The sequence below is a fragment of the Spea bombifrons genome, chromosome 4, assembly GCF_027358695.1.
Source record: "Spea bombifrons isolate aSpeBom1 chromosome 4, aSpeBom1.2.pri, whole genome shotgun sequence".
NCBI lineage: Eukaryota > Metazoa > Chordata > Amphibia > Anura > Pelobatidae > Spea > Spea bombifrons.
The window spans coordinates 10,610,782-10,626,389 of record NC_071090.1 but is presented as its reverse complement, the minus strand read 5'-3'; the positions used below and the strand labels follow the sequence as shown (position 1 = coordinate 10,626,389).

The window sequence follows — 15,608 nt, the reverse complement described above, 5'->3', positions numbered from 1 at the left end:
TGATACTGAAATCTCCTTTCCTCAGGTCTCAACTGATGACCCTGTGTCTTTTGTAGAGACCTCTTGGTGAACAGATCACTGGAGAGCTATTTATACTGACCCTGCATGTATTCATACAATGTGATCAGATCCCCTCTTAGACATCACTTTTCAGGTGAACACAAGTTCAGTTTTTCTAGTCTTTCTTCATAACTAAAATTCTCCATTCCTCTAATTAACTCTGTAGCCCGCCTCTCCAGCTCCATAACATCCTTCTTAAAAACTGGTGCCCAAAATTGCACTGCACATTCAAGGTGAGGCCTCACCATTGCTTTATAAAGAGGCACAATTATATTTTCACCTCATGATTTAATACTCCTCTTTATGCTTGCCAATACCGTACTGGCTTTTGCAACCGCTGACTGGCACTGCACTTTGTTGCTAAGTCTATGGTCTACAATTATACCTAAGTCACCAGAATTAGGAATCTGCACTCACTCCCCACAGGAACTCAGGTGCTTAGCTGTGCCAGGAAGGGCCAGCTCCCCAGTAAATCAAAAATAGAAGAAGGCTCCAGGCACGCAGGGGTTCCATCAGACAGATTTATTGTAGGAAACAGACAACAACGTTTCGACCTCACGATGAGGTCTTTATCTTTATAAAGACCTCATCGTGAGGTCGAAACGTTGTTGTCTGTTTCCTACAATAAATCTGTCTGATGGAACCCCTGCGTGCCTGGAGCCTTCTTCTATTTTTGATTTACAATTATACCTAAGTCCTTTTTAATTTTTCCCATTTTCTGCTTCTCCTTTAGAGTGTAAGTTGCATGCTAGTTTTTGGTACCAAAGTGTATTACCTCACACTTCTCTATATTGAATCTCATCTGCCACGTATTTGCCCATTACCCTAGTTTATCCAAATCATTCTGAAGAGAAGCTATATCCTGATCACACTTTATAACCTTACCCAATTTTGTGTCATCAGCAAACACAGACAAGTGACTTCCAATATCTATTTCAAGATCATTAATAAATAAGTTAAAGAGAACTGGACCCAAGACAAAACCCTAAGGCACCCCACTTACCACGGTTGTCCAGCTTGAGAATTTACCATTAACAACAACTCTTTGCACCCTGTCACTAAGCCAATTTCTAATCCAAACACAGGCATTTTCTCCAAGACCTATTTGTCCTAGCTTATACAATAACCGCTGGTGTGGAACAGGGTCAAATGCTTTTGCAAAATATAAATAGACAACACCTACAGCAACACCCTGATCTATACATTTACTCACAACATCATAAAATGCAATTAAATTGGTCTGACATGATCTGTTATTCACAAAACCGTGCTGACTCCTACTGATGATATGATTGTTCACAATATAATCCTGTATGCCAACTCTCAAACAATTTCCCCACCACAGATGTTACGCTTACAGGTCTGTATTTCCCAGGCTCAGATTTGGATCCTTTTTTAAAAATGGAAACCACATCAGCTTTCCGCCAATCCTTTGGCACCATTGCCGACTGGAAAGAATCTTTGAAAATCAAAAACAGTGGTCTGGCTATTTCTTGACTAACTTCCCGTAGTATCCTCGGGGGTATGCTGCCTTTTCCTGATCCTCACTAATTAACTTACCATCTCCAGATTTCAAAACACCTACATTGTCACTCCTAAATTATGTGGTATTAATGTACTTCAAAATCTTTTTGGATTTGTTTTGCTCTCCTCGGCTATCATCTTCTCATTGATACATTTAGCCAGTCTAATAGCCCTGTTGCTCTGTTGGCATCTTTATACTTGACATATGATGCCACTGAGCCCTCTGACTTGTGCAGTTTAAATGCCAATTTCTTTTTTCACATTACCTGACCAACACTTTTATTCATCCACATTGATTTTAGTTTCTTTCTTGAGGATTTACTTCCTAATGGTACATGTTTGGAAATATGTTTTTGAAGTGTGAATTTTAGTACTACAAAACGTAAATCATAATCTATATTTTACTATTTTCCAATACATATTCGCAAATCCAATCACAGACAAAACATTCTTAGTTTTTCTTATTTGTCTTTCTTCGTCAGATCTCATTTTTGCTCTTTTTGTAAACTAATCCTATTTAGCAGGAAAGCAATTAATACTACCTTATGCCCTTTTACCTATACAACCATATTGAATGATATTGCACCTATTGGAACCTAGAACAGATTAACTCACCACACTATTCCTATTCATTAGATGTAACATGACTACAGTTCTACGGTGAGAACACTTATGTTATGCAAAGGTCCATCAAAAAATGTCTGTGAAGTACCACTATTAGTCGAAATCAAATGTATTCATATGCATTCAAATTTTGGAATCATGATTTCACGTTAACTGTTTTCCCACATAGATCAAATTTCCCATTTCCTTGGAAGTTCTTAGGTTTTTTTAAAAAAAATTTAAACTTTATATAATAAATGCATCTACTCTTAAGGTACTCATAACACTTTTTAACTCATGCACCTGGGTACTTACGGTTCCTTTACAGTTCACTGCTTATGACACCCAAAAAACTGGTCTTTTATTTAAGATGGATAGCAGCATAAATAATGAAACTAACCTATACTATATTTATTGTTCTTAAAAGGTACTAATCATATATGTATTGTCAATAAAACATGTAATAAAAAATAATAAATATGTATTTGTTAAATCAAAATATAATAATTTCACATTAAAGCTAGAATTTTAACTCCTTTTAATAAAAACTGTAGTGTCACAATTAGACACTAGATGTCACTATACACTTACATTATAGATTAAGATGAGCAAATAAGATTTTTCTCCATTACTACTAGAACACCTTGCTGAAGGAATATGATTCCTGTTTTTGCAATTTTTGGAAACATCAAGACAGAGTGAATGATTTTCTAGTTGCAGTATTGAAATCTTCATCACTGAATCCAAGAAATGCTTACCTTAAGAAGGGATTATCAGTCAGGAAGTAGATTGGTATATTTCTTGCTGCTCATGCAAATGGCTTGGGATTTGGTCTTCTGTCAGCTGCATTATGTCATTCATGAAGAATCCAAGCATGGCACCTTTGTTGGAAGAATTGCCCAGGATTTGGGTCTGGAAATTCCTGAAATGAGTTCTAGAATGTTACGGATTGTATCCAGAGACGAGAAGGAATATTTTCAGGTAAATCTGCAGAATGGAATCTTATTTGTTAAAGATATTATTGACAGGGAAGCTTTGTGTCCAAATATACCTTTCTGCATTATATCTCTACAAGTTATTTTGGATAAACCTGTACAAATGTTTCGTGTGGATGTTGAAATAGAAGATGTAAATGACAATAACCCAGAATTCTCTTCCAATGTATATAATGTAGTGATATCAGAACTTAGACCTGTAGGTTCTCGCTTTCCTCTAGAGGGCGCAGTTGATTTTGATGTTGGTACCAATTCCATCACAAATTATGAACTCAGCACAAGTGATTATTTTACATTGGATTTTCAAAAGTATCTTCATCAGATCAGATCTCTAGAGCTTGTACTCAAAAAATCACTTGATAGAGAAATGTATTCTATGCACAATTTAACGCTAACAGCTCTGGATGGTGGTAAACCAAGACTAAGTGGGACAGCACAGATTGTTATTAAAGTTGAGGATGTCAATGATAATGCTCCTACTTTTGACAAGCCATTTTACCAGTGCAGCGTTACTGAAAATGCAGCTGAAGGAACTTTGGTAATCAAACTGAATGCAACCGATTTGGATCAAGGGAAAAATGGAGACATTTCATATGAATTTAGCAAACTGGTTCCGGAACAAGTTACTGATATTTTTAGCCTAGACAAACATTCTGGAGAAATTACAGTGAAAGAAAAAATCGACTTTGAAACATCTAGTATGTATGAAATCCAGATTGATGCTGTTGATAATGGGGATCACCCAATGGTTGGACACTGTAAAGTTTTAGTAACAGTGGTGGATATAAATGATAACCCTCCTGAGATGACAGTGACCTCAATCTCCGTGCCAGTTCCTGAGGATGCACCGCAGGGAACGATTGTTGCAATCATAAGCGTACATGACCAAGATTCAGGATTGAATGGCAGGGTGAATTGTCACATCTCACAACCAAGTCCTTTCAAAATAAATCCAGCATTTACAGGAGATTTTTCTTTGACTGTTGATGCACCGTTAGACCGAGAAACCCAGTCCGAATATGATGTTGTAATAACTGCTGCAGACGAAGGTTCCCCACCATTGTATTCTTCAAAACGTATTAAAGTCATTGTAAGTGACGTAAATGACAATGCCCCTAACTTTCCACAGTCTGTTACCACAATTTTTATCACAGAAAACAACCCGCCAGGATCTCACATCTACACAGTGTCAGCAACTGATTTGGATGTCAACCAGAACTCCTTCATCACATACTCAGTCCTTGACAGCATTGTGGATGGGATTCCAATATCCTCTTATGTGTCCATTAATCCGGAGAATGGAAATCTTTTTGCTTTGCTTTCATTTGACCATGAACAAATTTCATATTTTCAATGTAACATAAAAGCTACAGATGCAGGTCTAACACCATTGAGCTCCATTTTAACATTACATATTTTCATTCTAGATGTTAACGATAACTCACCTATATTTTTTCCACCTACTTCTAATAGTGCATCTGTAATGACAGTTACAACCCCAAAAACAGCTCAACCTGGTCACTTGGTAACAAAAGTTAGAGCACTTGATCTGGATTCTGGATACAATGCTTGGATGTCCTATAAATTTAAGGACCCAGTAAAAGTACCCTTTGCCATTTCTCCTTACTCTGGTGAAATTAGTGTAACACGTCCTTTCACAGAGTCCGACAGTGACGAATTTAGAATGCTAGTGGTGGCTCTGGACCATGGGGAACCACCAATGACAGCAGTGACTCAAATCATTGTCGAATTGATTGAATCTGGAGAAGAGATCCAAATAAACGATAATCATCATTATAATTCAAGAAGAAACGATGATGAATTTCCAGATGCAAATGTTTATTTAGTTATAACAATATGCATCGTTTCAAGTATGTTTCTTGTCATCCTAATCTCTTTTACTGTTTTAAAATGGCGTAAATATAGAGATGAGGTCAGTGCACTCAGGGAAAACTACAAGAACTGTTCACACACAGTTGGGAGTTGGGTTTATTCCCAGCAAAGCCAGTGCAAGCTATACTTAAACTCAGTTCCAGCAAAGAATGACTTAATTGTCTTTACACCAAATGGTGGCCAGTCATCAGGGACTGAGGACAGCTCCACGGTTTTAACCCAAAACCCTTCTAGCAAGGTGAGAGATTATTATTATTATTATTTTAGCAGTAGTAGTGTTGATAGTAATATTGTCGTTATGCCAGATGCCTGTAAATCGAGGTAAATTTGATTGCTATCACTAGGCCGCAATTGGCTCCATTAAGCCAATATGGCTATTTGCTACCATGGTAACAAATGATGCAGCATCAACTTAGCAAGCATGCTGCCAATTTACCGTATTTCCCCATGTATAAGACGCTCCCATGTATAAGACGCCCAAAATTAGAAAAAAAATATATTACATAGTTATTGAACTCAAGTTTTATTTATCATAAAATTCATACTCATGATCCTCATCACTCCCATCCATTAACTGCCCCTAAATTTAACCCTAAAGACCCCATCAACCATAACTGCCCCTAAATTAACCCTAAAGACCCCATTAACCATAACTGCCCCTAAATTAACCCTAAACATCCCATTAACCATAACTGTCCCTAAATTAACCCCTACCTCCCCCAACTTTAGCAGCCCAAATATTAATTTTTTACTTACTGTTAGTAACACTGGTTTTATAAAAATATATTTATTTTATTTTTTATTGAAAAAAAAAGATCTGATAAACATTTGGAATACAGATTCAATCACATTCAGCCTGAATACTGATGAGAGTGATGGACGCTGTAAAGTGTGCTTTATTTGAGGACATTTTTATTTTTTATCTGTATTTAGTTTGTGTAGCACAATTAGTGAACTTAATCATTTTTATGTCTGCTTAAATTGTGTTATATTGCGTACTGTCATCTATGTGGGTTTGCAAACTACACATTGGTACAACCACATCTATTGGATACGTTTACATTGAGTGGAACTTTCCAAGAAAATTATTTCATTTTCATCACGTTTCATATACTGAGGCACAGTCATACTGGAATAGAAAATGGTCTTCCACAAAACTGTTCCCACACAGTTGGAAGCATAGCATTGTCTAAAATGTCTTTGTATTCTGAAGCATTAAGATTTTCCTTCACTGGAAGTAAGATGCCTAGCCCAAACCCTGATTTCATAAATTGAGAGGTGCGTCTCAATACTATTATCCATGTAGCGGTGCACAAAGACATGGTTGGATGAGTTTGGTGAGGAAGAACTTGAGTGGTCTGCACCTCAACCCCATCGAACACCTTTGGGATAAACTGAAACGGAGATTGTGAGCCAGACCTTCTCGTCCAACATCAGTGCCTGACCTCACAAATGCTCTCCTGGCTGGATGAATGGGCAAAAATCCTCCACACACGCACACATATATAGTAATGTATATTGGCTATCTCTTGACTCATTATGTCTTTCTTGTCTAATGAAATTATTTTCCTCATCGAAATTTAATTAGTCAGAGTGTCAGGCTAGATGATGAGTGAGCCAGGGGAACCACAGGCAGTACAATAGGCATACCATGCAAATTACCAGGTGAAGAGCTGCTTTTCCAGGGCTCCAAGTTACCCTTCTCTTTCTCAGGGGCAGGGGAGGAGCATTTAGCAATTTCTACTCCCCCTTCAATTCCTTCCCACTCTCATATAATTCAATACTACTTGTGGCTAGCCCTGCCTATTCTATGGTTAGCCACAACCCCTCACGTGGGTAGCCCTGCCCATATGCATATAGGCACGCCCTATTTTAGATTGTATATAGAAGTATTTTTTGGGCAGCAAGTATTTTCACTGATGTCATGATACTGGTGACGTATTAGCAATGGGTTATGAGCAGCTGCAAAGGCAAAAATCCAGCCATACATAACAAAAAACACAATATTAACTGCACAAGTTATGTATTTTAGAGCCAAATTTATTTTGGAGACATCACCCCTACTACATTTCACTAAAATGTTTTTCTTAGCACTTACCTTCGCACTTACCTTCCCAGTCACGTGCCGTTGTCCTCTCCTGCTGTCAGGGTTCCACCCTGCCAGAAAGGAATATGTGCTAATTAATCATTGTCATATCTACCCGCCGCCACTATTGGCCACCCTTCCCTCTCAGGAGCACCCCTTTCTAATTACTTGGGACACCCGAGTTTAGCCCTGCCCTTTTATACATGCTCTGCTCTTCAGCCTGGGCCTTTGCATTACAGCCTACTGCTTGGCCCAGTTCTCCTGCTACAATATTCTGATTAACCTGTTGTGATCTGGTTTGCTTTTGACTTTGTTTCTTGGATTCTGATTTGGCAAAGATTGTGTCCTTCTGGTTCTGACCCGACCTGTCTGACTATGTATGCTCTGTCTGAGGGCTTTCTAACCGTGTGCCCTGCCTGAGGGCTTCCTAGCCGTGTGCCCTGTCTGAGGGTGTGTCCCCTCCCACTCTGGTTTCCCCTGTCTTCGCTACAGTTCCCCGTATATTCTTGAATTCCAGTCCTGCTTTTCTGTCTGTTGTTTGCCTGTACCTACCTACCAGTCATGATGCATGAAGGGGTACAGACAGAGCCCCTGGTATCCCCTGCAACTGGGCTCCTACCCGAACTGCTGGTCCGGGTCCTGACACCTGCATAGGTGGTGCCTTAACTATGTTGAGCGCCCATGTTGTCTCCAAGCTCGTGCAAGTGATGTAATCAGGTGCAATTTTAAGAATTTTCACCTTAGTTGAACTTGGAAGTTCCCTATAAACAGTGAATCTTCAGTCTATAGCTTGCAATTGGTTGATGTACTACTCCTGCGTTACTGCTCCTCTCTTTTATATCTTATTGATTTTGACCCAGCTTGCCTTAGGTTCCTGTTTTTGTTTGGTTTGACGCAGCTTGACCTCTGTTTTCAATTTGGCTCTATGATTTGGCTCTGACATTCCTGACTGTCTTTGATCTGGTTTGCTACTTGACTCTGATTGTGCCTTGGATTTTTTTCCTGTGTTGCCTGCATCTGGCCCTGTGGTCCTAACTCTGGTGTGGCCTCTGCATTTGGGTTCCAGTCCTCACCGAACATTGTTACAGTACCAAGGGCCACGCATGGATCCCACGGAGATTGACCAGAAAATGTCTGCCTGTGAGGTCCATATTGAGAGTCTGGATCATCATATGGAGCAGTTTGCCCAAACTCTGCAGACCCTGCTTGCCATGACAGATCCTACTTGTGCCGAGAAGCCCATTTCTCCCACTCCTCCAGACTTGTCTAAACCTGTATCGGCTCCGTCCCTGCGTCTACCTCCGCCTCCTTGTTATGGGATCTCCCCAACTCTTTCCCATTGACAGGGCTAGAGTGGGACACATAATTTCCCTTTTAACTGATCTGGCCCTGGCCTGGGCATCTCCATTATGGGAAAGAAACGTTAAGATGGTCGATAGCTACACGAACTTTGTCACTTTTCTTCGTCAAGTGTTTGATCAACCGAGCAGAAGCTATAAAGCCTCTTTAACTTGTTACCTCTAAGTCAGAGCTCTTTCTGATTGTGCCATTGAATTCTGTACCCTGGTCACAGAGGTGAATTGGAATAATGAGGCTGTGGTCGCAGCATTCACTTTTCTGACCGTCTATAATGACAAAAGACCTTCCTTCTGATCTTGAGAACTTTATTGCTTATGTGGGTCATATTGATCTCTGTCTAAGGGAATGCTAAATACAGCATGACTGTCAGAAAAGACAGTTTGTTTATCTGAATATTCCCATTTCATTTACCTTCTCTGGTAAAACCCTCCAGACTTGAGCCCTTATTGCCTCTGGAGCTGTAGTGTACCTTATTGATCTTGCCTTTTGTGATCACCACAAGATTTCCCCTCATACATAAACGTAAACGTCTGTCTCTCAAAGCCATTGTTGGTAGACCCTTACACCAGGCCACAACTGAGCCTCTCTGTACTCATGTGGGGGTATTACCTTAAGAAATGTTAACCCTGAATGTGATTTCTTCTCTCTCCTCTCCAGTTATATTGGGAATCACCAGGTTACAGACGCATAATCCTCACATTCATATTTTGATAGTCTCTCTAAATCTCCTGACTCACCATGAGCATGTTAGAAAACAAATTAGATAAATGTGAATTTGAAGTTAACATAGTAATCTTTTTGGGTCATGTGAATACCCCAACCAGCTTTCCTAGGAAATTAGACATTATCTTCCAGTGATGGCAACCCATAGGGCTCAAACAACAATTTTGGGGTTCGCCAATTATTACAAATGCTTCATTAGACACGTTTAGAAAGTTGTTGCTCCACTCATTGCTATGGCTAAGAAGGGAGCAGACGCCTGGTATTTGACTCCTGAAGCTGAGACTGCCTTTTCCCGACTGAAACAACTTTTCTCCTCTGCTCTAGTATTGGTGCAACCTGACATCTCAACGTAGGAGCTATGAAAGACCACTTCATCTTTGTGGTTACTTGTCTAGAAAATCCTTCTCAGCAGAACATAACTACAATGTTGGTAACTGCGAATTGCTTGAAGTCATTTTAGCTCTAGAAGAATTGTGGCATCTCTTAGAGGGCCCTAAAAATGCAGAGCCTACAGTTTATTGGTGAAGCTAAACATCTCAGCCCACGACAAGTGAGGTGAGCTCTGTTTTTGTCAAGGTTTAATTACATTATTTTCTACCTTCCAGGTTCTAAAAATATTAAGGCTCATGCCTTCTCATGTCCAAAAATGATCCACAAAGAGAGGAACCTATTATTCCTCCCAACCGAATCATAGCTAGCATTACCATCACCCTATCCTCCACCCTCTATTACAACAATAAAAACGCCCAAGTTACTGCTCCTAGAAACAAGCCCTTCAGGAAGCTGTATGTTCCTCCTACACACGTTAAGGACGTTCTCATTAACCATGCCAGTACTATAGCTGGGTACTCAGACGTCCTACCTTTAGCAGAATTTGCAAGGAATAATGCTGCTCAAGACCCACTCTACCCAGGTTCCCCCCCTTTTGTTGTTTATACGGGTATCATCCTAGTACTCTGCCTTCATCTTTTCCTGAATCAGAGGTCCCAGCCCTCAACAAACATCTGCACCATTTTCTAACGACATGGGTATAAGTGTGTAGTGTGCTACAGGCCAAAACATCTAAACAAAAATTCTACGCAGTTCATAGGAGACGGAAGGCATGACTCTCTCCCTCTCATATCCTTAGAGGGAGTTATGCTGTATCACAGTCAATATCTGGCTCAGTAAATAGAGATGGTAATTATGCTGCACCACTATCTGTTACTGGATCTCTATATAATGATAGGACTCATGCTGTACCTCCATCAGTTCCTGGCTCAGTATATAGTGATATTAGTAATGCTGCAACGGCGTCTGTTTCTAGATCACTATATAATGATAGGAGTCATGCTGTACCACTCGTAGGGTCATGCAACACTTAGTGCCTCGGTCCCCTTTGTGGCTCTACCCTTGGTGACCCACAACTATAGCTGGTATGTTTCTGAGGCAACTCTCCTTGAGCAGTGGTCATCAAGGCGTCTGTACATGCATACTCTTGTACGCCACAAAGAAATCCAGTGGTCCGCTATGGTCCCTCTCCCATTTTCCTTCCTTTTTCTCTCTTGCTGTCCTGTTTTTCTGCCTTGTTTTCATACAGGAATTAAAGAGACAAAAACAGAGCTCAAAGGGAAAAGCAACTGCAAGAAATGCTTTTTATGTCTATTTGATTCTTGTACAGTTTCTTTTGCTATATCTTTTTTGCATCTCTTTTAATTACTTCTCTTCCTCTTTTTTCTGTGATTTTGAAGTCCCTCTACTCTTTTACTATCCTCTTTTTCTCTTGCTGAACTCTATTTTCTGCCTGCTTCTTGTAGTCTCTTTTTAGAAGGAGGGAAGACTGTTTCTCACGTAAGAGAAGATTTAGCCACAACTGGAGTCACCTCTGCTGTTGTTTTTTGAATTTGCATTGTTAAACACATGAGGGGATATTTAGCAGTGTTAAATGTTTGCCAACTACCATAAGCATACCATTGTTTCCCCTGTTATTGCTACTAGACTTGTGCATTCGTCTTCAGGCAAACATGAACATCCAGCCTACCTATTCTTCACGGCATCGCAGGAGTTGACGGAAGCGGAAATCCACAGGTTCGCTGTCAGGGGTTACAGGGCAGTGCGAGTGAGCCTATTGGTCGCCTGCAGGTGACCAATAGGCTCACTCGCACAGCCTTTTTAACTCCTGACAGTGAACCTACAGATTTCCACTCCCATTAACCCCTGCGATGCTGCATTGGATAACGGGAGCAGAAATCCGTAGGTTAAAGGGTCGTGCAATCGACTAATAGGCTCACTCGCACGGCCCCTTACCACTGGTCGCTATGCAGAAAAAAAAACAAAAAACTGGGACCCTGCTGCGACAGTTAAATGTCCATGTCAGCGACCAACAAAGTCGCTGGTACGGACATTTAACTGATACAGCGAGGACACCACTGGTCTCCCCGCTGTGCCAGTTAAATGTCTGTGCCAGCAACCAACAAAGTCGCTGGTACGGACATTTAACTTAGTATAATAACTTATTATAACTTCAGGCAGAATGCTGCCATCTATTGGTAAGATACATTGAGTAGCATAATTACTTTATGCTACTCAATGTATCTTACCAATAGATGGCAGCATTCTGCCCGAAGATATATTAGCCATATATGGTAGTGTGCTCATTGGTCGCCAGCAGGAGGCCCCCTGCTGGCGACCAATATAGTTGCTCATACGGACATTTAAACTCCTGGCGCCAGAGCTGCTGCGGTACGCGTTAACCCCGTATTAACCCCTTAACCGGAAAAAAACAAGAAAAAACGAACGCGAAGAATGTCCACGAATATTCGCCCAAAGAGAAGACAGGAACGGACGAATATTCGCGGAATACGAAGATTTTTTTTTTGCAGAAGACGAGCACGAAGAGCCTCCTGGTGCCCAAGTCTAATTGCTACACATTTAGAACCTTTTTCTTAACAGTGCTTCTATGCAGTCATTAGCATTATATTAAATTGTATATTATCATAACCTACCCCTGCATAATTAGTGTGGTTACTATCCAGTTCTAAATTCTTATTACAAACCTATGCGACCATTCGTGTACACATTGTAGATCATTAACACATGGTGTAGAACTCTTTATTGAAGATAACTATTTGATATTGAGTTGCATTATATTAAGTCATTATACCTTTTTAATTCGATAATCTGCTTGATTTTGGAAAGATAACTATAATGATGTCTCTTAATATACAGTACAGTATACTTTTCGTGCGTTGTGACTCATCTGTATTTGTCAAGGGTGACTGCCAGTTTATAGAACAAACTATATTATCATGTTTGTTTCTTTAAAAAAAGATAAGACTAAAGCAATAAATCAGCCTATTTCTGCTTTCCTTTTGCTGACATATTGCATGACATTGATTTTAGGATTTAATGTAGAGAATAATGCAAACTGAAATGTCTGACCTTTCTGCGTTGTTTCTGTCATTTAAAGTAATGTATTCTGCTTTCCTTGTTCTAGTTAATTCATTTCTATAAATCTGTTTTTCTCTGTAGTAAGGCATACTAAACATTTACTCTCCTGCAAAATCTCTGCAGTGCTTTGTAAAATAGAAACATATTTGTCTAAAGTAGACAGCCCACTATTTTAATCCCAGAGCATTACTGTATAGGGCTAGGCTAGTCTCAAACACAGGGCCGACCCTACTATGGAGCAGAGTGGGGCAATTGCCCCAGACGGCACTTTTGAAGAGGCGGCTCTTTGCCGCTCCAAGAAATGCTTCGGGTGTTCACCCCTCCAGAGATGGACTATAATGTCTGCCTCTAGAGGACCAAAGATTTCACAAGGCTTGCTCCCTTACGATGCACTCAGCAACTGCTGTTGTGCATCGGGATTTGATGTCATATCCTGACACACAACACTGAAGCCGAGCCCACCGCCTTCCACGCTCACTGTACCGGAAGGACACAGAAGATGAAAAGCCAAGAGGAAGAACGAAGAGGAGGAGGAAAAGTGACAGAGAAAAGGTAGAAAGACATTAAGAGAGAGGGAGAGGGGCAGAAAGAGAGAGTCGTTTGAGCAGGGCCCTCCTCACTCTGTTAGTCAATTTGTTACATACTACTTATTATGTCCTGTCTACCAATTGTACAGCACTATGGAATTTGATGGCGCTATATAAAACAATTAATAATAATAATAATAATAATAATAGAGAGAGGGGTGAGAGTGATAGGAGTTTTACTGCACTATTGTCAATGTCTTCTTCAGTGTATAGTGATGGGGGTTATGCTGTACTCCATCAGTGCCTGGCTCAGTATATAGTAATGGGAGTTATGCTCTAAAGTAAATCATAACTCCCATCACTTAATAAGACATTACATTATATGAATGTATATAGTGCCAGCAAATTTTGTAGCGCTGTTACATTCAGTCAGCAAAATTAAAAATCACATAACCAACACAAAAGAATAAGAGGGTCTTGGAGCTTACAATCTAGTTGACGGTGGTACAGCATAACTCCTATCACGATATACCACCTTCAATGTCTGTCCCAGGGTGACCACATCGGCCATGTTTTCCAGGACATGTAAGTTTCTCATATTGATGACCAGCCCAGATAAAATGCTGCAGTATGTGGGATGTATAGACTCATGGAAGGGAACCAATTAGTCGGTTATACATTATCCATACTGCAGGGCTGCACTTTATCTGGTCTGGTCAGCAATATGTAATGTGATCACTCTACTCTCAGTATATAATGATAGCAGTAATGCTGTACCACCATCAATGTCTGGCTTAGTATATAGTGATAGTAGTTATGCTGTTCCACTGTGATGTCTGCCTCAGTATGTAATCATAGTAGCTCTGCTGTTTTAAGTGTGTTGTGTGGGGGGTGCCACATTCAGGATCCACCCCAGGTGTCATACATTCTAGATAGGCCCCTGGGTCTGCGGACCTACTGCACGCTGTGCAGAGCGTCTTCTCCTCCATGATTGGGCGTGGTGACATTACGCGTCAGCAGTGAGAGATATTGTCATGGCTAAATTAAACTAAATGTAGACAACATAAAAGAACCAATTAAACACACTGCACATGCACGTTAAGCAAAAATAAGTGTAATAAATGTATATTTTTTTAAAAACACGAGGATACAGAGCACTATTTTCACACCAGGTTGAATAAATATGCTTGGACACAAATCAGAAATTAAATAGCTCAACCTTTATTAAATCAGTATAAAAAACATTAAGTGTTTCATGTGGATTGTAGACTTCAATCTATTTTGTATAAATCATAAGAGACACCTGTTTCTAAGTAAGTTGGCTGAGGTCCCACAATACTGCACAGAGCCCAACATTGGCAGTTTCTGGGATCATGGTCAACTCAATTAGAAACATGTGGATTTATGTCAATCTCATTGGTGGTTAAGTGATTTTGACATTCTGTGAGTGCACATTGTGGTGCGATTAGGTGAGAAGGCACTTTTAGACAGGAGCAATAGATTACACTGTACATAATGTTTACAGAACAACTGTGCTGCATTTTCTGACTACTACTAAAGCTAGTAAGATCCATTGAACAAGGTCAATATGTTACTTTAAGACTTCCATTGGAAGTGACATTTCATTTGGCACTAACCGTGAAAATAGAGTTTATGGAACATTTTGCTCCGGAAATAGCGGAAACATTATCTCTTCTGTCTTTCCTCGGCATCCTACAAAATATCCAATAAGGATCAAGTTTGGTCAGAAATAGTTTCCGATCCATTACATCTATGCTCCCGCACTGAGTGTGCTTAACATTTGCTTTGCTTGTAGCAGTAAATTTAAATTGATACCTTAGAAAAGTGCTACTGTGGCACAAAAAGATTTAGCATCTTGAACTCAGTTTATTAGTATTATTATTATTAGTAGTATTATTATTGGTTAATAGTAAATGTCATTTAAAAATTAAGTTGTGAAAGTAGTAGTTGATAATTATGTTAATAAATAAAAAAAATAATTGATAATAGTCAAGCAAAATAACAATTGCAATAAAATATAAATTGCATTTAGCATCATATGGCACTTTATGTAGCTTTTTAAAGCTATGCAGGCCTGAACTGGACATTGGAACCCCTGGCTAATGCCTCTACTTTGCTTTTTGCAGGAAATGTAGTGCTTTAGTGTATGGCTTCCCGCTCTATACACACAGCCACATGCTGCAAAAATCTAGGCGGTGATTTAAGAGTGAGGATTAATCACGTGTGTGTGTGTGTGCCTGATGGATATTCATGGGCGCACACTTGTGATTTCTCAGATGCTAGCCTTAAAGGGACAATTTTTATCTGCAGTCTGTTCCTAAATAGTACTAGTCATGAAAGAATCTGGCAGCTTTTGGAACATTCAGATCACCTCATGCACAATGTACC

At 39.8% G+C, this 15,608-nt stretch overlaps 1 protein-coding gene across 4 annotated transcripts in view; it reads left to right on the top strand.

Moving 5' to 3' along the window:
• Positions 1-15,608, top strand: part of LOC128490073 (protocadherin alpha-C2-like) — a 98,198-nt gene that overhangs the window by 34,784 nt on the left and 47,806 nt on the right. Inside the window, exon 1 of one of the 4 annotated variants that reach the window (XM_053461797.1) lies at positions 2,938-5,313. The exons of the other annotated variants lie outside the window; for them this stretch is intronic. Coding sequence (XP_053317772.1) covers positions 2,938-5,313 — 2,376 coding nt within the window. Of the gene's footprint in view, positions 1-2,937; positions 5,314-15,608 lie in introns of those variants that run through there. 4 annotated transcript variants of the gene reach the window in all.